This window comes from Leguminivora glycinivorella, chromosome 17 (genome assembly GCF_023078275.1).
Source record: "Leguminivora glycinivorella isolate SPB_JAAS2020 chromosome 17, LegGlyc_1.1, whole genome shotgun sequence".
NCBI classification, from domain to species: Eukaryota; Metazoa; Arthropoda; class Insecta; order Lepidoptera; family Tortricidae; genus Leguminivora; species Leguminivora glycinivorella.
In genome coordinates, this window is record NC_062987.1 from 14,674,369 (window position 1) to 14,700,189 (window position 25,821).

The 25,821-nt window shown below is 46.6% G+C and overlaps 1 protein-coding gene across 1 annotated transcript in view; it reads left to right on the plus strand.

Annotated features, from left to right (window-relative positions):
- LOC125235280 (spectrin beta chain) overlaps positions 1–25,821 on the plus strand; it is a 101,175-nt gene that overhangs the window by 63,020 nt on the left and 12,334 nt on the right. The window contains exons 13-32 of the mRNA XM_048141789.1: positions 261–385; positions 1,232–1,362; positions 2,963–3,108; positions 4,079–4,202; positions 4,624–4,874; positions 6,330–6,489; positions 7,691–7,829; positions 8,263–8,444; positions 8,898–9,012; positions 9,534–9,658; positions 10,067–10,257; positions 14,661–15,823; positions 16,294–16,424; positions 16,959–17,089; positions 18,147–18,351; positions 18,825–19,019; positions 20,809–20,988; positions 21,958–22,202; positions 22,697–22,920; positions 23,805–24,001. Coding sequence (XP_047997746.1) covers positions 261–385; positions 1,232–1,362; positions 2,963–3,108; positions 4,079–4,202; positions 4,624–4,874; positions 6,330–6,489; positions 7,691–7,829; positions 8,263–8,444; positions 8,898–9,012; positions 9,534–9,658; positions 10,067–10,257; positions 14,661–15,823; positions 16,294–16,424; positions 16,959–17,089; positions 18,147–18,351; positions 18,825–19,019; positions 20,809–20,988; positions 21,958–22,202; positions 22,697–22,920; positions 23,805–24,001 — 4,360 coding nt within the window. The remainder of the gene's footprint in view (positions 1–260; positions 386–1,231; positions 1,363–2,962; positions 3,109–4,078; positions 4,203–4,623; positions 4,875–6,329; positions 6,490–7,690; positions 7,830–8,262; positions 8,445–8,897; positions 9,013–9,533; positions 9,659–10,066; positions 10,258–14,660; positions 15,824–16,293; positions 16,425–16,958; positions 17,090–18,146; positions 18,352–18,824; positions 19,020–20,808; positions 20,989–21,957; positions 22,203–22,696; positions 22,921–23,804; positions 24,002–25,821) is intronic.

A 25,821-nucleotide genomic window follows, 5' to 3' on the forward strand; every position in this document is an offset into this window, starting at 1 on the left:
AAGAGACTGCTTTACCTTATTGACATGTGACCCATTTCACGAACCTAAAAGTTTCAAATGGAAGTCTCTGACGAATTGTAAATAACTTCTTCTTGTAATTTGTAACTTGTAACTTTGTGATATGGGGCACTGGCCTGCTAATATCACGATTGAACTTCTCAATGTGGTCAATCTTTCTAGAAAGCTATGAAGTTGAAATTGGGACTTAAAAGCCGTGCAATGGCTGCTAACCGATACTGATTCTATGAAAATGTTTACAGAAAGCGTCTTGAAGACAGCCGCAAACTGTGGCAGTTCTACTGGGATATGGCCGACGAAGAGAACTGGATCAAGGAGAAAGAACAGATCGTGTCTGTGGATGACATCGGACACGATCTCACTACGGGTATGTTTATATCATACTAGCTTCTGCCCCCTTTCCGCTCGCGCTAGAAAGAGACAAAAAGTAGCCTATGTCGCTCTCCATCCCTTCAATTATCTCCACCTAAAAAATCACGTCAATTCGTCGCTCCGTTTTGCCGTGAAAGACGGACAAACAAACAGACACACACACTTTCCGATTTATAATATTAGTATGGATTATCCAATTATGAGTCTAATGAGGGCTACCGGTATTGTGCTCATCCATTAGAGCTACTGTAGGTGGTGGTCCAGAAAAAACTGCTATAAAATTTCTGCTGTACGGCGAAATTAAACGCGTTAATAAATGCCACGCCTATCGTAAGCAGCGCGTCATTATTCACCTTGTCGGAATCCGCAAATTTTGGTATTGTACAGTCAAGTGCAAAAATAATCGAAATAATCGTCTCATAAATATGGTACTACGCTCTTATTACAACGGACTAAGATGCTATAGGACATATTCTTGAGTAAGATATGTACACCCATATTTTTACACTTGACTGTATGTAGCTTAATTGATGTTCGGAGGTTAAAGAGGTTAACCTTTAAATTTGAAAGCTATAGAGTTTTATGATATTCTGGAAAAGCAATTTTGTATTTGGTGGACTGATTAATATCAATCCGCCAGAAATACATAAAATTTGCATGCTTGTTTAAGTAGAATATGGAGAACTTGTCATTATATTATACCAACCCTATGTAACCCGTATTCCGCAAATAAATCCATTTCATTTATTTCATTTCAACACATTAGCAGTTGTAAAATTGTTGTTAGCAACCATTTGATGAATGACATAATCATTCACTAAATTGAGGGTTTCTTCTGCAGTGTACCTGCTGATCTCCAAGCACAAGGCGCTGGAAGCGGACGTCCAGGCTCACGAGCCTCAGCTCATGAACGTGGCCGGTGTCGGAGACGAACTCGTCTCGCAAGGACACTTCGGTGCTGACAGGATCCAGGTAATCTATGTCTTTATGTCCTTTGAAATCATAAAAAAAAGGTCAGCGCTGGCTGGGACGTCCTTCCTCTCTTTCTTTTATCCGCATACATTAAGTTAGTTAAGTTACCAACTCAGGTCCGTTGCAACAAAAATCTTATACTTTTAAACGAGCAATTCTTGTATATTTATTTATTTATTTATACCGACGATCTCGGAAACCGCTCTAACGATTTCGCTGAAATTTGTTATGTGGGGGTTTTCGGGGGTGAAAAATCGATCTAGCGTAGCCTTAGATCCCGGAAAACGCGAATTTTCGAGTTTTTCTTCCGCGTTAGTAAACATAAAATATGGTCGTTAATTTCGCCGCGCGCGCATCGATTCCGCTTAGCTCAGTCGTACGAGGTCGGTCTAATGTACGCAGATAGATCGTAGTTGTCAGGGTTTCGAATCCCGGCCAGAAATTAAGTTTTTGTTTTTTGTCTTTTTTTTTGTTTTTGTATTTATAAGAGTTTTTTTTTTATCTAAAGACGTGATATATTAAAATAGAACCGAGCGAAGCTCGGTCGGCCAAATATTAAGTATTTATAATTATACAACGATTTCGGCACTGTATTGTCTATTTTCAAATGTAATTACACTCAATGTAACTCTTCTGTAATGACTGTTTGTGCCAAAATAAAGAGAAAAAAAAATTAAAATATTAATGCGACGACTTGATGATAACGAGGAAGTGCTGTGCATTTAGTGATGCTCTACTTGAACATCGGCAGATTGGGCGTAGCACACTAGTAGGATAAACTTTATCGCATCAGTGCGTCCTTATCGCTCTTACAAATAATGCGAAAAGGACGGCCTGACTTTATATCGTTTATCACGCGACCGTGCTTGTATGCCTGCTTTCAAATTGAAGACTGTCTTAACACATTCACTACCAGGGGCCCGTTTCTCGAAAGGTACAAGCCTTGTATTACAAGTGTGTTTCCATGACAACCCATACGATTTGACAGTTCGCGCACTTGTAATACAAGGCTTGTACCTTTCGAGAAACGGGCCCCAGGGGCCCATTTCTCGAAGCTACAAGTTACAATTTACAAGTCGTAGTCACTGTCTAATATGACAAGTTGGAAAGAGACTTCCGCTTGTAACTTGTAACTTTCAGTTTTGATTAATGGGCCCCTGACAATAAATGACGCACTACGTCAGAAACTTCGGCGGCGTTTTTGCTTGCGGAATTGTTAAACCACAAGGTGACATACTCTGTTACCTAGTGACAGACTTTACCGTTTTACAAGCAGGTGATTGTTAGCGTAAAATGGTGATGTCTGTCACACTTTAATCCATCACACACAATAAGGCTTTCCGTTTGTTAATAATAAAAATAAAATACTTTATTGCACACTACAGAAGAAAAAAACATAATTCATAACAGATACAACGTGGTAGGTAACAACAGGCGGTCTTATCGCTAAAACAGCGGTCTCCTACAGACAACCTTCAGATAGCCAAGTAGCGATCGAGAAAAAAAATATCTTAATAAATCAAATATTATTCGATTATGATTACATTGTTTGATGTTGGTCATTCTATTGATGGTAACCGTTAACCCTTCACTGTCTCAGGAGCGTCTCCGCGACATCCTGTCCCAATGGAACCACCTTCTGGACGTGGCTTCCCTCCGCAAGAACCGCCTGGACGCGGCCGTGCGCTACCACCAACTGTTTGCCGACGCCGACGATATCGACAACTGGATGTTGGATACCCTACGGTAAGAAATTAACTTTAAACCAAAGACATATCGTCACTACTTTGAAAAAATCTCGTATCTCACGCTGCTTCTCAAAGTTAAAACGCAGTAAGTCTATATGCATTCCATACATACTTACTTCAATTTTCTTTTCATTAACAGACGAAGATACAAGTTTTTTAAAAGTAGTGACGATATGTAACTCCGTATAGACAGATAAAGTCTAAGAAAAAAACGTACCTCGGAACCATTGAGAAAAAGGTACGGCGGGGTAGATGGCGATACACCTTTGGGGGACGCTCGACTAAATGGCGCTAATATTAATATTTGACATTTGAACACATATCAAGCTAAAAATATGGGCCAAATTGTCAAAACTAAGGTTTAAAAGTTTTAAGCTTGTGTCGAGAGATGGCAGTCTATGCACTGTGAATACACAGTTTTCTTTGGCAGTAACTCTCTAGAAACTCGATCCTCTTTGCTTTAAACAAAACACCCGTAGTATCGCCTCATAGCGCGTTTTGAACATCTTGCAAACTGAAGAATTGCAAAAAAAAATATCTTATTGGCTTCGGTTAGCGCGATAGTTACTCATGAAATTAAATTATGGAAACGGATTATATCGCGTATAATGAATTTACAATACATCCCGACGTTTCGAACACTTTACAGCTTTAATGCGTCATGTAATCCGTTTCCATAGTTTTATTTCTTTCATATTGGTTTATAATAAAGATAAATAGCCTTTCGAATGCTACACGTATCTTGACAATGTAAACCGTGTCAGAATGTATCAAGACTGATCTTAGACTGTATTCGCGCGCGCCGCTGTCTTTGGTGATCGAAGGCTTATATTCAATTCAATTGTGGCTTGCCGTGCTTCAAGTGGAAGGTATTTGCCTTGTGTAAATGTGCCCTTATTGCGACACTTGTGCATGGAACGCCACATTTGTTTTACTAGATGTTTATAAAATATGTCGGTTTTATTTAGACTTGTGTCATCCGAGGACACTGGCGTGGATGAGGCCCAAGTCCAGAGCCTGCTGAAGAAACACAAGGACGTTACTGACGAGCTCAAGAACTACGCTAACGTTATTCAGCAGCTCAAACAACAGGTATGTTTCATTACATATTTTTACACAGAACTTTTGTTGGTTCAAGATTACTAAACTTTGGAAGGAACGTGATAACATAACCATGGAAAGATCAACAGCCGGCATAGCCGAATGGCAATCGTTGACGTCAGACGTCGGCAGAAATGGAGTCTGGCTCTGTCGCGCCAATGCGCAAGAGCGATAGAGATAGATAGCTACGAAACAGATATTATTTTGAGCGTTTGTGCATTTGGCTACGTAGGTACCCGGGTGTACTTGTGAAACCATTATAATTTCAAGGACACCTTTTAGATTTTATATTCAAAATAATAGCTGTTTAATGACGAAGAGAATACACTGCTCGGTATTTTAAACTTGAACCAAAACGAATAACATTGTTTTTAGTCTAAACCATCAAACAAACCACTCAATTCAATTTCAGGCTTCGGAGCTCAGCCCCGAAGACGCCAGCAGCACCGAAGTACGCGAGCGTCTTGCCGCCATCGACTCCCGCCACGGCGAACTCGCTGAACTGGCCCGCCTTCGCAAGCAACGTCTGCTCGACGCACTCTCATTGTTCAAGTTGCTTGCTGAGGCCGATGCGGCTGACCAATGGATCGCGGAGAAAGACCGTATGCTGGATACCATGCTGCCGCCTAAAGACATCGATGACGTTGAGATCATGAAGCACAGGTTAGTCTTTTGTTTTATTTCTTAGTAGAATCCGCGAGTACTGCCTACTCGACGCTTTGTCACTCTTCAAACTGTTAGCTGAGGCCGATGCGGCTTATCAAAGGATCGCATGCTGGATACCATGCTGCTGCCTAAAGTCATCGATGACGTTGAGATCATGAAGCACAGGAGTGTGCAACGTTTCTCGCTGTTTATCATTGACTGAGCCACGGCTAGCTTGCTGAATTGGGCCTGCTTTCTAACAGCGTTTGCTCGACGCAATCCTGTTTTTCAAGTGGCTTGCGCAGGTTGATATGGGTGAGCAATGTATCGCGGAAAAAGACCGGTTGTTGGGATACCATGCTGCTTCCTAAGGACATCGATCATGTTGAGATCATAAAGCACGATGTCTAACCTGTAGTGCATGCAACGTTTCTCGCTGTTTGCCATCAATACGCGTCTCCCGCGTCTACACAAAAAGTAACGTATTTTTTTATTTATTTATTTATTTATTTATTTAAACTTTATTGCACAATTGGAAAAAAAAGTACAAATGGCGGACTTAATGCCTTGAGGCATTCTCTACCAGTCAACCATAGGGCCAAACAGAAATTCGCGAATGTGGGTGCAGTGAGAAAAATAAATTTAGAAAGCATGACAACTATTGACAAGTATAGCAATATTATTTACATACAATCAATATAATACATAAATAATACATTCATATCATTACACGTATACTTATACACAAATATAAATACAAATATACATACAAATAATATATTATAAACATTATGCATATGGGCGAAGGAGAACTAATTAACTTGTGCCGCACTCAGCAGATGCTGGTGCAGCATGCGTTTGAAAATTAACTTACTTGGGGCCTGTCTTATAGTCAGGGGAAGTGCATTCCAGAGTCGAATAGCTTGTGCAGTGAAAGAATTTGAGAGGAAACCACTGTGGTGAGGAAGTACTGCAAGAACAAGGGATCGGGAGGAACGTAGTTCACAGCCCGGACGGGGGTCATGAAGTTAAATTTGGACTTAAGATAATTGGGAGCGGAAGGATCAAATAAAATAGAAAAAAGGCTGCACAGAACTCTAAGAGATCTGCGCTGACGTACAGGAAGCCATTTAAGTCTGTGGCGATAAAGCGAGACATGGTCAAATTTGCGCAAATTGAAAATGAAACGAATGCCATTATTGAGTGTACGCTCGAGCCTATTTAGAGAATCCTGGGTAACATTGGTAGTGCACACATCAGCATAATCGATCAATGGCAAAATCAAGGCTTTATTGAGGAGGCAAGGATTTATTGAGGATGTTCAGATGACACTCAGTTTAATGGATGTGTTCTCAATTTCTACATCGTTGAATCGAACTACAATTGCTAGCCAAGCGTCAGCGTTTTAAGAGTCTTATTTTTACTACAAGGTCATTAGGGAGACGAATCATAAAATTGTGTGTTTTGTCACAGATACGACGGGTTCGACAAGGAGATGAACGCGAACGCGTCGCGCGTGGCCGTGGTGAACCAGCTGGCGCGGCAGCTCATCCACGTGGAGCACCCGCAGGCGCCGCGCATCCAGGAGCGCCAGGCCCGTCTCAACGCCGCCTGGAGCCAGCTCCGGGACAAGGTACAAGTCACACATGTCGTATATACCATAGATCAGCGGTTCTCAAACTTATTTTCCCATGAAACCCTTTTGGAAAGCAAAATATCTGACGGAACCCTTAAATTATTTATATTTTATTTTAATAAGTCTTAGTCATAATAGTAAAATCTAATCAATAGATTCTAATGTGAGGTATTACATGGAACTGTTTTTATTTTTACAATTGGTGAATCTTTGGTTTTATGGAATAGAGTAAAAGTTGCATATCAGTCAACCAAAATTCACACGGAGTCTCAAGAGAGGTTTTGCGGAGCCCTAGGGCTCCGCGGAGCACACTTTGAGTATGGCTGCCATAGATCAAGCAAACGTGTCTACTTAGCGTATCAAATGAACTCAGTAAAATCCACTGAGTTATCCGTCTTTAATCGCAGCTTTCGGGCGTCATTTTTTGTAAGTTGAAGTCAGCGAAAACATTATAAAAATTCCCCGTTACGTTATATTTAATTCCAACAACACAAAAATTATGAACGCTCAAGGGCCTGAGACATTTAAAATCACAGGCAAGTAACAACTTCAGTACATAAGCTGACACGCTCGGCCCCTATACAAATTGATGAACTTGTTTCTTCTATCTAAATCTAATTCTGTGGTTGAAGTCATACTTTTCCAGGATAAAGAGCCCCGCAGCGAATCAGCATTAGACGTCTCAATCTCCTGATGTTACGTCTCAATTAGGACCATAGACGATCTAGCAAATCTTAGCACTAAAAAACGCGGCAAATTTGAAAAATGTCGGACTCATCGGCCAATTGTCTTCATAAAACGTGTGCCTTCTTAAAACTTGACGTTGGCGGTGATGAAACCATAATATTGATTGAAAATAGGGGTGAACGTTTATCGTCTCATAAAAAACCGAATTTCGGTACTCAAAACATATTGATTCTAATCGTAAAGGTGGACATAAAGCACTTGAGTAACCAGGCGTATAAGCATGGTCGCGCGATAAATTATAAAACACCCCTACGCACCAGCGTCGCGCTAACGTCCCTATCGCACTTACAAATAGTGCGATAAGAACGGCCTGATGGTTTATCATTTATCACGCGACCATGCTTGCCTGCCACGGGTGTTATGAAATGAAAATTTAATCTAAAGTGTAGTATATTTCTACCATTTTGTTTTACCGCATTTATAATGTATGTATATAACTTGTTTCTTACAGGCCGAAGGCAAGAAGGACGAGCTCAAATCTGCCCAAGGAGTGCAGACATTCCACATCGAGTGTCGCGAGACCGTCTCCTGGATCGAGGACAAAAAGCGCATCCTGCAGCAGACCGATAACCTGGAGATGGATCTCAACGGTAACATTATTTGACTACAGATTGTTTAAACTGAAACTAAATAACTTATTTTAGAGTAAGAGTTTTGAATGATTCACGGTTATTTTCATTAGACTTATATTATTATTTTATTTTAGAGTGTCGCTTGGCCCAGGCTTTGACGTGGTTTCCGCTTCCAATCAAAACACAACGATCTCATGTCTCCACTCGTTGCTTCCATGTTATGTGTTTCGTCTACCGCCGTGACCGAATAATAGTGCATAGGCTCAACCTACTATGTGCCCAACACGCACATATAGCTTTTCTATGTCAAATTTTATGGAGTCTAATTAGTTCCAACGACTGCCTATCATTAATATAGGACATGCCATAAGATGATTCTTATTTATGATAATCAAGGCCACTCATTCACTAAAGTTGTCAATAAGCAGACTAAAGTTTACTCTTTCTTCAGGTGTGATGACCCTCCAGCGTCGTCTATCTGGCATGGAGCGCGACTTGGCCGCCATTCAGGCCCGCATCTCCTCTCTGGAGGGCGAAGCGAACGCCATCGAGGAGGAACATCCAGAAGAGGCTGCTCTCATCCGCGATCGCGTCACCGTCATCACGGACAACTGGGACCAGCTCACGCAGATGGTAAGTAATGACAAGACTGAGAGAAGTTTCTATAGAGTAGTTACAAGTTTCAACACAGCCGTCTATCTAGTCCGTATATTATCTCTGGATGGCGAAGCGAATGCCATCGAAGAGGAGCATTAAAGAGGTTGCGTTCATGCGCGAACGCGAATGCTATTGGGGAAGACCGTGAGCCATTCATGTCAGACTGGAGCCGGGTGCATCAAAAAAGTTTGAAACTTATGCACATTCTATACAGGATACTACTGAAACGATGAGCGATACAAACGTAACCCGACCTAAAAACGAATTGCACAACAAAACGAGGTTGTACAATGCAATAAGGTGAAATAGTGGATACATCTCATCTCTCTGTGTAGTAGACTGTACTATGGAACCAGTCGAATTACAGCTCCATGCCCGACGATGTGTTTCCGACTCTAGAAATATAACACAAAAAATGTTCTCCAACAGTTGAAAGAGCGCGACTCGAAACTGGAGGAGGCCGGAGATCTCCATCGGTTCCTGCGCTCCGTGGACCACTTCCAAGCCTGGCTCACCAAGACCCAGACCGACGTCGCTTCCGAAGGTAAGCTCAATCTGACCTTGACATTAACCCAAAGAAAACCAGAAGCATAGGTATAATATAAGCAACTTCTTCTTTAAAAACAATTTTCGTGTATTTCGTTGAATAATATTGATTTGCAAATATGTTGAAGCCTGTGCTGATATGCTATGATTTGTGAGTCGCTCGTTTGGTTTATTTCAATGAATATGTATGTTCTCGTTTTTATAATATCTCAACGTAACAAGCGTTCAACACCGTTAAAAAAATGTCGGTTTCCACAGTTTTCGACTGACAAAATCACACATAATTCAAAAATCAGAACCGTACAATGTAGGTTTTATTTTTATTACATTTTAATCCTAGTTGCATTTTAAATTGAGTGTTTCATCTGTTCAAAAATTTTGGAGACTAAAGAAATGCTACTTTATTTATTCACATGAAAGTGAAAATTCCATTGAACCAAAATTTACATCTCATTGCACAAGAGGATAAAGACAATTTTCGACACAATCAAAACTGATAAAATGTATTCTTAACAATAGATACGCCGTCAAGCTTGGCAGAGGCGGAGAAACTGCTGTCCCAGCACCAGACCATCAAGGAGGAAATCGACAACTACAAGGACGAGTACGCCAAGATGATGGAGTATGGAGAGAAGATCACTGCCGTGAGTTGACACCTTTCTAGTCCTAAAACATTGTCTTGAAATAGACTTAGGTATACTACAAGGGCTAGCACAAGAGTTCTCCGGTTTTTGACAGAAAATTCCGACTGTAGAAAAAAGGCGTCTGGAAAATCCAGGCGCAAAATGGCGGATTTTTGTTCGTAGTTTGAATTCGCTCCCTTTTCTTCTAATGATGTTGGTTTGCCGAAGTACATGTGATGGTTCAAGGTAATGATGCCTGTTACGCTGTTTCTTTCGATGAACAAAGAAAAGTATTTAACGTGTAAAAGTTTTTCTTTTTAAATTAAGGGATTTTCTCATATTGATCGAACCCATTAATCTCTGATACCAAATAGTTTTTCTTTGCTCTTATCTACGCCACGAATTTAAATGAATATTTTTTTCTCTTAGGAGCCGTCAACCCAAGACGACCCGCAGTACATGTTCCTGCGCGAGCGGCTGAAGGCTCTCCGCGAGGGCTGGGCCGAGCTGCAGCAGATGTGGGAGAACCGCCAGCAGCTGCTCGCGCAGAGCCTCGAGCTGCAGCTGCTGCAGCGCGACGCCAGGCAGGCTGAGGTGCTGCTCACACACCAGGAGCTGAGGTGAGTACATGCTGCTCCAGCCAGCTGCAGCAGATGTGGGAGAACCGCCAGCAGCTGCTCGCGCAGAGCCTCGAGCTGCAGCTGCTGCAGCGCGACGCCAGGCAGGCTGAGGTGCTGCTCACACACCAGGAGCTGAGGTGAGTACATGCTGCTCCAGCCAGCTGCAGCAGATGTGGGAGAACCGCCAGCAGCTGCTCGCGCAGAGCCTCGAGCTGCAGCTGCTGCAGCGCGACGCCAGGCAGGCTGAGGTGCTGCTCACACACCAGGAGCTGAGGTGAGTACATGCTGCTCCAGCCAGCTGCAGCAGATGTGGGAGAACCGCCAGCAGCTGCTCGCGCAGAGCCTCGAGCTGCAGCTGCTGCAGCGCGACGCCAGGCAGGCTGAGGTGCTGCTCACACACCAGGAGCTGAGGTGAGTACATGCTGCTCCAGCCAGCTGCAGCAGATGTGGGAGAACCGCCAGCAGCTGCTCGCGCAGAGCCTCGAGCTGCAGCTGCTGCAGCGCGACGCCAGGCAGGCTGAGGTGCTGCTCACACACCAGGAGCTGAGGTGAGTACATGCTGCTCCAGCCAGCTGCAGCAGATGTGGGAGAACCGCCAGCAGCTGCTCGCGCAGAGCCTCGAGCTGCAGCTGCTGCAGCGCGACGCCAGGCAGGCTGAGGTGCTGCTCACACACCAGGAGCTGAGGTGAGTACATGCTGCTCCAGCCAGCTGCAGCAGATGTGGGAGAACCGCCAGCAGCTGCTCGCGCAGAGCCTCGAGCTGCAGCTGCTGCAGCGCGACGCCAGGCAGGCTGAGGTGCTGCTCACACACCAGGAGCTGAGGTGAGTACATGCTGCTCCAGCCAGCTGCAGCAGATGTGGGAGAACCGCCAGCAGCTGCTCGCGCAGAGCCTCGAGCTGCAGCTGCTGCAGCGCGACGCCAGGCAGGCTGAGGTGCTGCTCACACACCAGGAGCTGAGGTGAGTACATGCTGCTCCAGCCAGCTGCAGCAGATGTGGGAGAACCGCCAGCAGCTGCTCGCGCAGAGCCTCGAGCTGCAGCTGCTGCAGCGCGACGCCAGGCAGGCTGAGGTGCTGCTCACACACCAGGAGCTGAGGTGAGTACATGCTGCTCCAGCCAGCTGCAGCAGATGTGGGAGAACCGCCAGCAGCTGCTCGCGCAGAGCCTCGAGCTGCAGCTGCTGCAGCGCGACGCCAGGCAGGCTGAGGTGCTGCTCACACACCAGGAGCTGAGGTGAGTACATGCTGCTCCAGCCAGCTGCAGCAGATGTGGGAGAACCGCCAGCAGCTGCTCGCGCAGAGCCTCGAGCTGCAGCTGCTGCAGCGCGACGCCAGGCAGGCTGAGGTGCTGCTCACACACCAGGAGCTGAGGTGAGTACATGCTGCTCCAGCCAGCTGCAGCAGATGTGGGAGAACCGCCAGCAGCTGCTCGCGCAGAGCCTCGAGCTGCAGCTGCTGCAGCGCGACGCCAGGCAGGCTGAGGTGCTGCTCACACACCAGGAGCTGAGGTGAGTACATGCTGCTCCAGCCAGCTGCAGCAGATGTGGGAGAACCGCCAGCAGCTGCTCGCGCAGAGCCTCGAGCTGCAGCTGCTGCAGCGCGACGCCAGGCAGGCTGAGGTGCTGCTCACACACCAGGAGCTGAGGTGAGTACATGCTGCTCCAGCCAGCTGCAGCAGATGTGGGAGAACCGCCAGCAGCTGCTCGCGCAGAGCCTCGAGCTGCAGCTGCTGCAGCGCGACGCCAGGCAGGCTGAGGTGCTGCTCACACACCAGGAGCTGAGGTGAGTACATGCTGCTCCAGCCAGCTGCAGCAGATGTGGGAGAACCGCCAGCAGCTGCTCGCGCAGAGCCTCGAGCTGCAGCTGCTGCAGCGCGACGCCAGGCAGGCTGAGGTGCTGCTCACACACCAGGAGCTGAGGTGAGTACATGCTGCTCCAGCCAGCTGCAGCAGATGTGGGAGAACCGCCAGCAGCTGCTCGCGCAGAGCCTCGAGCTGCAGCTGCTGCAGCGCGACGCCAGGCAGGCTGAGGTGCTGCTCACACACCAGGAGCTGAGGTGAGTACATGCTGCTCCAGCCAGCTGCAGCAGATGTGGGAGAACCGCCAGCAGCTGCTCGCGCAGAGCCTCGAGCTGCAGCTGCTGCAGCGCGACGCCAGGCAGGCTGAGGTGCTGCTCACACACCAGGAGCTGAGGTGAGTACATGCTGCTCCAGCCAGCTGCAGCAGATGTGGGAGAACCGCCAGCAGCTGCTCGCGCAGAGCCTCGAGCTGCAGCTGCTGCAGCGCGACGCCAGGCAGGCTGAGGTGCTGCTCACACACCAGGAGCTGAGGTGAGTACATGCTGCTCCAGCCAGCTGCAGCAGATGTGGGAGAACCGCCAGCAGCTGCTCGCGCAGAGCCTCGAGCTGCAGCTGCTGCAGCGCGACGCCAGGCAGGCTGAGGTGCTGCTCACACACCAGGAGCTGAGGTGAGTACATGCTGCTCCAGCCAGCTGCAGCAGATGTGGGAGAACCGCCAGCAGCTGCTCGCGCAGAGCCTCGAGCTGCAGCTGCTGCAGCGCGACGCCAGGCAGGCTGAGGTGCTGCTCACACACCAGGAGCTGAGGTGAGTACATGCTGCTCCAGCCAGCTGCAGCAGATGTGGGAGAACCGCCAGCAGCTGCTCGCGCAGAGCCTCGAGCTGCAGCTGCTGCAGCGCGACGCCAGGCAGGCTGAGGTGCTGCTCACACACCAGGAGCTGAGGTGAGTACATGCTGCTCCAGCCAGCTGCAGCAGATGTGGGAGAACCGCCAGCAGCTGCTCGCGCAGAGCCTCGAGCTGCAGCTGCTGCAGCGCGACGCCAGGCAGGCTGAGGTGCTGCTCACACACCAGGAGCTGAGGTGAGTACATGCTGCTCCAGCCAGCTGCAGCAGATGTGGGAGAACCGCCAGCAGCTGCTCGCGCAGAGCCTCGAGCTGCAGCTGCTGCAGCGCGACGCCAGGCAGGCTGAGGTGCTGCTCACACACCAGGAGCTGAGGTGAGTACATGCTGCTCCAGCCAGCTGCAGCAGATGTGGGAGAACCGCCAGCAGCTGCTCGCGCAGAGCCTCGAGCTGCAGCTGCTGCAGCGCGACGCCAGGCAGGCTGAGGTGCTGCTCACACACCAGGAGCTGAGGTGAGTACATGCTGCTCCAGCCAGCTGCAGCAGATGTGGGAGAACCGCCAGCAGCTGCTCGCGCAGAGCCTCGAGCTGCAGCTGCTGCAGCGCGACGCCAGGCAGGCTGAGGTGCTGCTCACACACCAGGAGCTGAGGTGAGTACATGCTGCTCCAGCCAGCTGCAGCAGATGTGGGAGAACCGCCAGCAGCTGCTCGCGCAGAGCCTCGAGCTGCAGCTGCTGCAGCGCGACGCCAGGCAGGCTGAGGTGCTGCTCACACACCAGGAGCTGAGGTGAGTACATGCTGCTCCAGCCAGCTGCAGCAGATGTGGGAGAACCGCCAGCAGCTGCTCGCGCAGAGCCTCGAGCTGCAGCTGCTGCAGCGCGACGCCAGGCAGGCTGAGGTGCTGCTCACACACCAGGAGCTGAGGTGAGTACATGCTGCTCCAGCCAGCTGCAGCAGATGTGGGAGAACCGCCAGCAGCTGCTCGCGCAGAGCCTCGAGCTGCAGCTGCTGCAGCGCGACGCCAGGCAGGCTGAGGTGCTGCTCACACACCAGGAGCTGAGGTGAGTACATGCTGCTCCAGCCAGCTGCAGCAGATGTGGGAGAACCGCCAGCAGCTGCTCGCGCAGAGCCTCGAGCTGCAGCTGCTGCAGCGCGACGCCAGGCAGGCTGAGGTGCTGCTCACACACCAGGAGCTGAGGTGAGTACATGCTGCTCCAGCCAGCTGCAGCAGATGTGGGAGAACCGCCAGCAGCTGCTCGCGCAGAGCCTCGAGCTGCAGCTGCTGCAGCGCGACGCCAGGCAGGCTGAGGTGCTGCTCACACACCAGGAGCTGAGGTGAGTACATGCTGCTCCAGCCAGCTGCAGCAGATGTGGGAGAACCGCCAGCAGCTGCTCGCGCAGAGCCTCGAGCTGCAGCTGCTGCAGCGCGACGCCAGGCAGGCTGAGGTGCTGCTCACACACCAGGAGCTGAGGTGAGTACATGCTGCTCCAGCCAGCTGCAGCAGATGTGGGAGAACCGCCAGCAGCTGCTCGCGCAGAGCCTCGAGCTGCAGCTGCTGCAGCGCGACGCCAGGCAGGCTGAGGTGCTGCTCACACACCAGGAATTGAGGTGAGGAAAACCTACACCAAGAACATTTCAGTATGTTTCGAACACCCTGGTATTTTTCTCCCGAGAACCTTCCCTTCGCCCTTGCCTTCTACATTCCAGAAAGACCAAAAATATGAATCAAATACAGACAACTAATCAATAATACTTTCCCCTCAGGTTGGCCAAGACCGAGCCACCAACCAACCTGGAGCAGGCCGAGAACATGATCAAGGAACACGAGGCCTTCCTCACCACCATGGAGGCCAACGACGACAAGATCAACTCCGTCGTGCAGTTCGCCAACCGCCTCGTCGAAGAGAAGCACTTCGACGCCGACAAGATCCAGCGCAAGGCCGACAGTATCGAGCAGCGCCGCGCCGCCAACCGCGACAAGGCCCTCCAGCAGATGGAGAAGCTCCAGGACCAACTCCAGCTCCACCAGTTCCTCCAGGACTGCGACGAGCTCGGCGAGTGGGTTCAAGAAAAGAATGTCACCGCCCAGGACGACACCTACCGCTCCGCCAAGACCATCCACTCCAAGTGGACCCGCCATCAGGCCTTCGAAGCCGAAATCGGCGCCAACAAGGAACGCCTCTTCGCCGTTCAGAACGCCGCCGAGGATCTCATGAAGCAGAAACCCGAGTTCGCCGAAATCATCTCACCCAAGATGAGCGAACTCCAAGACCAATTCGAGAACCTCCAGACCACCACCAAGGACAAGGGCGAGCGCCTCTTCGACGCCAACCGCGAGGTGCTCATCCACCAGACCTGCGACGACATCGACTCCTGGATGAACGAGCTCGAGAAGCAAATCGAGAACACCGACACCGGCTCTGATCTGGCATCTGTGAATATTCTCATGCAGAAGCAACAGATGATCGAGACTCAGATGGCCGTGAAAGCTAAGCAGGTCACCGAGCTGGAGACCCAGGCTGAGTACCTTCAAAAAACCGTTCCGGATAAGATGGAAGAGATCAAGGAGAAGAAGAAGTTGGTCGAGCACCGTTTCGAGCAGCTGAAGGCTCCTCTGCTCGACCGCCAGCGTCAGTTGGCGAAAAAGAAGGAAGCATTCCAGTTCCGCCGCGATGTAGAAGACGAGAACCTCTGGGTGTTGGAGAAGATGCCTCTAGCCACCAGCACTGACTACGGCAACTCTCTGTTCAACGTGCAGATGCTACAAAAGAAGAACCAGTCGCTGAAGACTGAGACGGAGAACCACGAGCCCCGCATTCTGACCGTTATCGCGAACGGACAGAAGCTCATCGACGAGGGACACGAGGCTTCGCCTGAGTTCAAATCTCTCATTGAAGAACTTACTGCGAGATGGCGAGAACTTAAAGGTACGCGTTAAAATATTTTACAAATTGTTATTCCCAGTCTGTCACCATTTTTTAATGGAATTGAAATTGGCTTTGCATTTCTTACACAATGATTCTATAAGTATATTTCCTTCTGACATTTGTATCGCTATTGTCAGCCTGAATTTGGCTTCAGCAATTCCACTGCAAAGTACAGGCGACAATGTAATTGACATTTGTAATTGAGGTTAAGTAAAGGTACCTTTTTTTTGGTCTGTTTTATTGGCACTAAAACAGGCGCGTAATTCAAATTTTCTATAAGAAGAATTAAACCTTCGCCCCTACATTTTCAATTATTTTTTAAGTGTTACGGCCCGTCGATGTTTCCGCCAACGTCAAGGTTTAGAAGGCGCGCGTTTCATGAAGTCAATTGACCGCTGAGCCCTCCATTTTTCACATTTGACCGTCTATATTTAAAATTCGAAGGTTAATAATTGTAATAATTTTCCCAGATGCCATCGAACAACGCAAGAACAACCTCGCCCAATGGGAGAAGGCTCAGCAGTACCTCTTCGACGCCAACGAGGCGGAGGCGTGGATGAGCGAACAGGAACTCTACATGATGGTTGAGGACCGCGGCAAGGTATGGCATAGTTTAATAAAGAGTACTATCGTACAGTATGGCCACTCCCTGCATCCCTCACAGTTACCTCACAGTCTTGTCAGGAACGCGACCAGTCTCACTCACACAAGCATGGCATGCGTTCGCATGCAGGAGCTTGAGACTGTACGCGCTTCTTTCATATATTTGATCGCTATTGTCCGAGGTGTGGTATGGCCTTTTTATCTGACTCAGAATGTCGTAATTTCAGATAGAACGAACTTTGTACTTGCACTGAAGCACAACTCTTCTGTGATGAAAACCGCATGTATTACCAGTTCAGTCTGGATACTTAAGTATCCACAGACTGAACACAATGCCTCTGATGACGACACACGAATTGATTTCATCGCACAGGCAGTTCTTCACAAGGCGCTTAACTTAAACGCCGTTAAGAAGTTGTGGAAATTAAAAAGTGGCAATGCCAACATACCGTTTTCTTGAATATATTTATTTTGCTTATCTGCTTTGCATATCTGTCTTCAGTGATTAATGTAATAAATTTGGTTTAAACAGGATGAGATCAGCGCTCAGAACCTTATGAAGAAACACGAAATCCTGGAGCAGTCTGTGGACGATTATGCTCAGACCATCCGACAGCTTGGTGAGACCGTCAGACAGCTCACTAGCGAAGAACATCCTTTGAGGTAAGTCGAATCTAATCGGATACCGAGAATCTCCAGTTGACGGCATTTTTTTGGTCGTGGATTCAGTGTTTACGCTTAATAAATTTGTTCTATCCTCATGCCGTGTGAAGCTTGATATTCGTTTTTGGCAGAATTGTGCATAACTTCGCGGTAGCCATAGACAAAAATTGAAGTGACATTACATACAATTGACTACGTTTCAAAATGTTCAATGTCCCTAAATCGAAAACCATTTCGAGATATACGCTTGTAGATCACATAAATAATTTTTTCAATTTTTTTTCCGTATTTTTAGTATAAAAAATCTTAAAAATAGTTTAAAGGGGAAGTGACGTCAAATAGCTGATTTAGAGCTGCCACTATACCAAAAAAATCTTCCAGTTGGGATGTCACTTGAGTTTGACAGTGACACTTATCACAGTTCGTAGTCATTCACTATTGGTTGACAGTGACACTTGACAGTCAGACATACCGGACTGTTTGAGCTGACTGTTAAAACTTTTTTTTAGAAATGATTTTGTCGTTTTCTTAGGTGTATGAAACAACACATGTGACGTCACGAAGCTGTGTCTTGACGTTTGTAACTTACGCTCTTTCTGCTCGAAGTAGTAATAAGAAGGGATTTTCTCATTAAAATAGCAGTTTTTGGAAAAATAAAAAAATACGCGTATCTTTTAGTATTGAGTTCTTTCAATCCAAACAATAAAAAGTAGTATTCAAAAATATGAAATGTTCTCAATTAAATTAGCAGTTTGACTGGTAAGTGTCACAGAGTGTGTAGAGTAACAGAAACCCCCAAATCAAGCGTAGTAATTTTTTACATTTCATGTGTTTGAAATAAGAGAACAGTATGCTCCGCTGTGTTGCACGCTTCAACCAAACATCTTTTGTTCTTATATTTAGGGCTAGTTGCATCAACAGTTAACGTCACGGAACAGACGTCTATGGAAATTATAATATAAAATAATTAGGTACCGAACGCTAAATTCGGTAACAGACAGTTTGACCCGGCTCTTAAAGTCTACGTCAACATTTATAAATTTATAATATCTTGCAGCGAACAAATCTCCGTCAAGCAGTCTCAAGTGGACAAGCTGTACGCTGGACTCAAGGACCTTGCCGGCGAGCGTCGCGCCAAGCTCGACGAGGCCCTGCGACTCTTCCAGCTGTCCCGCGAGGTCGATGACCTCGAGCAATGGATCACCGAGCGCGAACTCGTTGCCAGCTCGCAAGAGCTTGGACAGGACTACGATCATGTCACTGTGAGTACAGAAGAAAAAGAAAAAAAAAAGCCATAGAAATAATAAATAGAAACCCATAGCCCTTCTTCTCAGAATATTTCTCTCTTTTCATGGATTTCCATTCCGTTCTATATGCGGCCCATATGCCCTTCTAACAATACTAAACTAGCCGGACCGTACACTCGTAAACATACACAAAAAGTTAACACATGAGTATAGCAAGGATGACAATGTACGCTTGCTATCCTGTCAGGGTCGTCATGTGATGTTGAATATCTTGAACGTTACAAATCGTGGCTCTCACAATGACGAGTTGTCAAATCTAACCTTTAATAATAGAATAGAATATTTTTTATTCGAAAGCACACAGATAATACGAGTCAAATCACGCGTGAATAAAATGATTTTTGGCTGAGTGAGATCTCTCGTTATCTTTAGTATTTTTTATATAAGGAGCCACTTTGAAATGTATTCAATCTATATATTCATTTCAGCTTCTATGGGAGCGCTTCAAGGAATTCGCTCGCGAGACACAAGCCGTGGGCTCAGAGCGTGTCGCCACCGCCGAGCGCATCGCCGACCAGATGATCGGCATGGGCCACTCCGATAACGCGACCATCGCGCAGTGGAAGGAGGGGCTTAAAGAGACCTGGCAGGACTTGCTCGAGCTCATCGAGACACGCACTCAGGTTTGTTTAGTCTGTTGCTATGGCAACGCTTCAAAGAGTTCGCTCGCGAGATAAACCGTTGGCTTTGAGCGTGTCGCTGCCACAGACCAGATGATCGGCATGGGCCACTCCGACAACGCCACTATCGCGCATAGGAAGGAGGGGCTTAAGAGACCTGGAACGACTTGCTCGAGCTCATCGAGACGCGCACTCAGGTTCGTTTAGTCGTTCGTTTAGTTTTATAACACGGGAGCAAACAAGCATATATGGCCTTGCTGGTGATAAATAGTTCCAGTAAACTTGCAGTTGGGCGTTTTCCAAAATAAGTCTCGAATATCGAATTTCATCAGATCTGGATGTGTTTGGGCTCATTCTTCCCAGAATCACGATCTGATTCGATCCCGACGATAAAAAAATGTGTCCCAAATTTTCCATACAAAATTCGAGTTTCCAATTATGTCACGTTCGTAGTAAGCTCATACTAAAATCGTGACGCGAGGAAAAAAGAAATGAGGACACATTTTTTTATCGTCAGGATCGAATCAGCTCGTGATTCTGAGAAGAATGAGCCCAAACACGTCCAGATCTGGTGAAATTCGATATTTGTTTTGGAAAACGCCCAGTTCCATGGCTGTTATTTGCGCATTGCCGAGCTTTAAAAACCTGTACGAGTATAATCGTTTTTTGAAAACACATTCTGTAGTCCTTCGAGAAATCTAAAGCCTAAAAAGCGTGAGTTAAAGCCTCATTGAATTCCTTTAGTCTTCAAAATACTGTAGAATTAACGAAAGATAAAGATATGTAGACCATTCGAGTTCGGTGTCCTATAAAGTTTAGCGTATGAGGATGAATAGTTGAACAAACTGCCTGAGGACTACTAAACTTGGCAGGTTTCTTTTTTATGATATAGGCAGCAAACGAGCAGACGAGCCGCCTGATGGGAAGCAGTCATCGCCGCCTATGGACATAAGCAACATCAGGGGAGCTACTTATGCGTCGACGATCTTTGAGAACCCTAAATACCTGCTTCTTGAAGAACCCTATGTCATAGCGCAAGGGGAACATCTCAGAATAGGCTAGTTTCCTATACTTAAAATGAAATATTTTATGCAGTGCACGAAATAAAGCACCACATAATTAGAAGAAATATATGGGCAGTAGTTATGTTTAATCATAATTTATATTTAATAAGTCAAAGAGAAAGATATAAAGTAAATGAATTGACCGTGACGTCACTCCTCAGTATTTCATAGTAATTCCATATTAACAAATCGTTTTGACAGTTCATATATATATAGTCCTCCATGTCGTATCCGACAACGGCGACCTTTACATTTTCCTCTGATGAGCACGTATATGGCTCGCGAATCCGAACTTGGTCTTAAATATCCGGTCGCACTGTGCGCAGTAAAGCTGGCCCTGTTCGTTGTAGGTGTATGCGTAGGACGGCTTGGGTCGAGACTTCCGTTGAAGGCGCTTTTGGTCTAGGTGTTCTAGTCGAGCTTCTTCAAAAGTAGCTACACCTTCTCTTACCTTCTTGCGCCATTCTGGTCGCCTGACCGCCAGCTCCTCCCAACGCTCAGGTGAGACATTGCAGGCTTTAAGGTGGCGCTTCAGTACGTCTTTAAATCGCAGAAACTGTCCCCCGTGGCTGCGTTTTCCATCCTTAAGTTCCGAATAGAAAACGGATTTAGGGAGTCTACAGTCATCCATGCGACAAACGTGGCCACACAGTTCATAAAAAGAAGCTGATTTGACTAGTAGGAAACTAGCCTATTTGTCAACAAGTCTAACTGTTTTCTATCTTCAGATGCTGATGGCGTCCCGCGAGCTCCACAAGTACTTCCACGACTGCAAGGACACGCTGCAGCGAGTGAGCGAGAAGGCACGAGGTGTGAGCGACGAGCTCGGCCGCGATGCGCTAAGTGTTGGCGCACTTCAACGCAAGCATCACACGTTCATGCAAGATCTTACCACACTGCAACACCAGGTACATACATGCTATAAGCCTAAGATACCTTTTTTTTTTAACGAAGTGGAATGCGTTTACGCATTTCCCCAGCCTTCAAAGGGGTCAAGGTCTTACGGGGGATATGTGGGACTCGCTCCATCAACCTGCTGCTCTTCCGAGTGAGGAGCGCGGGAGGAGAATACCCACTAAACCACTCCGGGCATACAGCTTGACCGTTCATGGGGGGGAACACCGTGGGCCCAATTGTGGTCATTCTCCACAGTAATTGTGGTCATTCTCCACAGTAAGCCTAAGATACCTGCTGTAAGCCTTAAAGATAGATGACCCATGCCAAGAGAAGCAATAGAATACAACTTGATAAACCTTATAAACTTAGTTATCATACAGGTAAAAATACTACTACTATAGTAATCTCTTTAACACTGGTCACACGTGCGAGAGGGACACCAGCCCCAACTTTGACTCTCTCATGTGGACACACTTTTACTAGTCTGATAAGAACGGTTTTCTGCACCGGTGATAAAGTTCAATTTAGTGTGGCAAAAAAAGTGTGAGCTCAGTCCCTATTGAAAGTCCATGCGTTATACAGAATGAAGGTATGTCCTTGAAATTGTCGTCGAATGGTCAAATTGTATTTCCCGCCCACAAATAATGTCCCCAAAGTCATACATTTTCGAAAAAAGGCATCACAAATAGGTAACATTTGGGTGGCACTGTCTTCGACATTTAGGGCCGGTTGCATCAAACCGCCTGTCACCGTTAAAGCGTTCGTTAAATTGTATTGTATGGGAAGTTCCGTAGTCATCTGCTGCGTGACGATGATGTGTCTGTCAAATGTGGTTGATACAACTGGCCCTTACTGTGCTAAATTCTTCTTTGCAGACGAAAAATCATGATAAATATTATTATGATCTTTAATATCTACATGACAGACAGATGCCCTTAATACAATCTTTCCAATATCACAATTTATATTTCAATTACCAGGTGGAAGCCATCAGCGCCGAATGCGCGCGTCTCGGTGCCTCATACGCCGGCGACAAGGCCGCCGAGATCACCCGACGCGAGGCGGAGGTTGCCGATGCCTGGGCGGCGCTCCAAGCCGCTTGCGCCGCGAGGAAATCCAAGCTCGAAGACGCTGATGACCTCTACCGGTTCCTGAACCAAGTCAGGAACCTCACCTTGTGGATGGACGATGTTGTCCGACAGATGAATACTGGAGAGAAGCCTAGGTGAGTTATCATTTTTTAACTAGTTACAATGGTGCCGAGATCACCCGACGCAAGGCGGAGGTTGCCGAAGCCTGGGCCGGTAAATGCGTGTCGACTATTTATACTACGAGTAACTGTAAAATGGTCTCCTAAATGTGTCGACTATTTAACTACGAGTTACTGGTCACCCAAAATATCGTTGGGCGGATAGAGGTAGTCGTCCATAAGCTCGGCGTCGGTGAAAGCTGGCGCGATACCGCTCAATACCGAGAAAAGTGGAGTGCTCTTGTATTCGAGGCCGAAAACTTATTTTGGATTATCGCGCCAGTCAGGTAATCTGCAAGTAAGTAACTACAAAATATAGCAAATATTATTGAAGTGGAACTTCTATGCGGCTTCCAACTGACAGTGTCAACGCTTTAATTTTTATTTTCACATTACGAAGTTTCACTTCGACCTAGATGAGTTGCTAAGTGTTCAAATGTTTAACTATAATAAAATATTCATGTGTACAGGGACGTGAGCGGCGTCGAGCTTCTAATGAACAACCACCAGTCGCTTAAGGCCGAGATAGACACGCGCGAGGACAACTTCGGCGCTTGCATCTCGCTCGGCAAGGAGCTCCTCGCGAGACAGCACTACGCAGCCGCTGACATCAAGGACAAGCTGCTTCAGCTGAACAACCAGCGCAACGCACTGCTGCGTCGCTGGGAGGAGCGTTGGGAGAACCTGCAGCTCAGTAAGTACTTGTGATCTCTCGGAGCTAGCGACGTTGTTCTCATGAACAGCAGTTAGAGAAGGCCGAGATCAACACTTCGGCGCTTGCATCTCGCTCGGCAAGGAGCTCCTCGCGAGACAGCACTACGCAGCCGCTGTCATCAAGGACAAGCTGCTTCAGCTGAACAACCAGCGCAACGCACTGCTGCGTCGCTGGGAGGAGCGTTGGGAGAACCTGCAGCTCAGTAAGTACTTGTGATCTCTCGGAGCTAGCGACGTTGTTCTCATGAACAGCAGTTAGAGAAGGCCGAGATCAACACTTCGGCGCTTGCATCTCGCTCGGCAAGGAGCTCCTCGCGAGACAGCACTACGCAGCCGCTGACATCAAGGACAAGCTGCTCCAGCTGAACAACCAGCGCAACGCACTGCTGCGTCGCTGGGAGGAACGTTGGAAAAAACCTGCAACTTAGTGAGTACTACATTTGTTCATAGCTGTAGGTATAGTCGCTATCAAGTATATTAGAGGGCGTGAAGTGCTCACGATTATTCGAACATGCTTCTATATTGCCAAGGTGTTAAAAGCTGTATGAATTTGACGGCAACTGTGCATCGGTTTAATAGTATATTTATAACAGGGAAATATTAGTAATATTACTCAACAAAATTATACGTAACGTAAGCCATCCAGCTACTTTAAATGACTGCCTATTTTCCTGTTATATTAAATAAACATAATATTACCTTATATGCGTTTACCGTCCTAACACGTGTCAAATGTACAATTATTTAAAACAATTCCTAAATGAGAATAAATAATTTGTCCCAAATAACCATTCTACGCAATTAAACATGCCAATATTGCCAATCACGCTCGGTACGTATACTTACTTACAATTTCTCCCCCAGTCCTCGAAGTGTACCAGTTCGCTCGTGACGCGGCGGTCGCCGAGGCGTGGCTCATCGCCCAAGAGCCGTACCTCATGTCGCAAGAGCTGGGACACACCATAGACGAGGTCGAGAGCCTGATCAAGAAACACGAGGCGTTTGAAAAGTCCGCCGCTGCGCAGGAAGACAGGTTCAGCGCGCTGCAGAGACTCACCACGGTATGGTTTACACTTTATAATATTGCTCATAGGTGTTCCATTGTAGCTATAGTGTCAATGTTAAAAGAGGAGACAAATTGTCATTTTATCACATCGGGTTGTTCAGGTATTTTGAAGATCTTTTTCGATTTATATACTAAAGAAAAAAAACTGTACGCTTTCGCATCAACCTCAGACAGAACGGCCGCTCTTAATCAGTTGAGCTACGGAAGCCGCGCCGGACTCTCGCAAATCTTTCCATTTATTTAATTATGGAATATACACACCTTTGGGGTGGAGTATATTCAATATTTCCTTTAATTTAAAAATTTGAAGTATCGTTACCGGATTTTAAAAATTGATTTGATATTTTTCTGGCTTCCCAAGCTGTAGCGACATCTGTCCTAACCATTCAACGTATCTCCTCATTACATTAGACCTGCTTATAACTTTTTTTTTTAAATTCGCGTGTGAAGATACGATGGACTATTTGTTGTAATACAAGACTAAGATATGGTTACGGGTTTGTAGTTAGTTGGGTGTTTTGGTGTCGGGTTTATGTAATATCACAAACTTTGAGTGATTATTACTACTTATATGTAGTAAGCATGTACATAATAAAATATCATTTCACCAAAGCTGACACGAGTGAACAAAAGTTTGATTGTACGAGTGACACTTATATTTATCGACATACAGTCGTAACTGTCAAGTCAAGAGCCACCATTTTATTGGTTAACTTGTCACAAATTCATATATTCATTCAGTCATATGTTCCATTCGTGCCAGCTCTTGTAACTGTAAATATGTGAGTGTGCAAGGGAATACGTCCCACTTTGTCGATTGCATTTGTAAATCTCGCCTTAATGGTAACCGACAAGTGGGACGTTTTACTAAACACACTCACTTATGTTGAAAATAACAGTATGCACGAGTGTTTGAGTAATGTAGAATACTTTTGAAATGTGCTTGTTTATTCACTTGGTGAAGAGTGGTTTTTGAAAGACTGCCTATTTTTTAGTTAAACTACTTACGAAAATTTCTGCTCTTTTGATTTGCAATTGCACTGTTTCTCATTTATAACTTTATTTTTCTTTTTAACCCTAACTAGTTTGAACAGCGTCAAGCGACACTATGGCCTAGTGTTCAACCATGGGAAAAATATGATGAATCTTCCTTCTCCTTCCAACCCCCTCCTTTGGAAACCCACCCCTATTCCCCAACAAAAATCACCCCTGACGAACCCCAAGTTGACGTAATAGTCAGACAAATCTTATTCAAAACCGGTAGATTCAAAATGGATGAACAAGTCCAACCAAGAGAACTAACTTTGGACTGTTCCAAAAAGTTTGAAAGGAACGATTCTTTTCTTTGGACGAAAGTCGGAGGTAACAGCTTATCTACGATTTCTGAAACCAGCAGTCCACCTATCAGTCCTCTTAGGAGAAGCACTCTTTCACCAGACATATACAGTTCTGTTTTTTTCGAGTACCCCACTGAGACCGAACCTCATACTTCTAGTATCACCTTCTCTTGCATAGATTTCATATTATGGGAGAGACTATCATCCCTATGGGTGTACCCTAACGTTTCTCTAATAAGACACTCCAGCGAACCACGATCCAGATCGGGTAGCGTAAAGAGCTTCTTCCGAAGACTATCAAGAAAAAGTAAACCTTCAGACTCAGACAGTATAAGCGATGTCGCCGTACTCTCCTTACCTGGCCTCACCAGCAGTGACAAAGCTGTGAACGAGCTAGGCAAAGACGTAAAATCCATACCTTTAACCCACTCCTTACTTCTGTTGGTCCAAACTCGCAAGCTCCTTGCTCCCGAAGCGG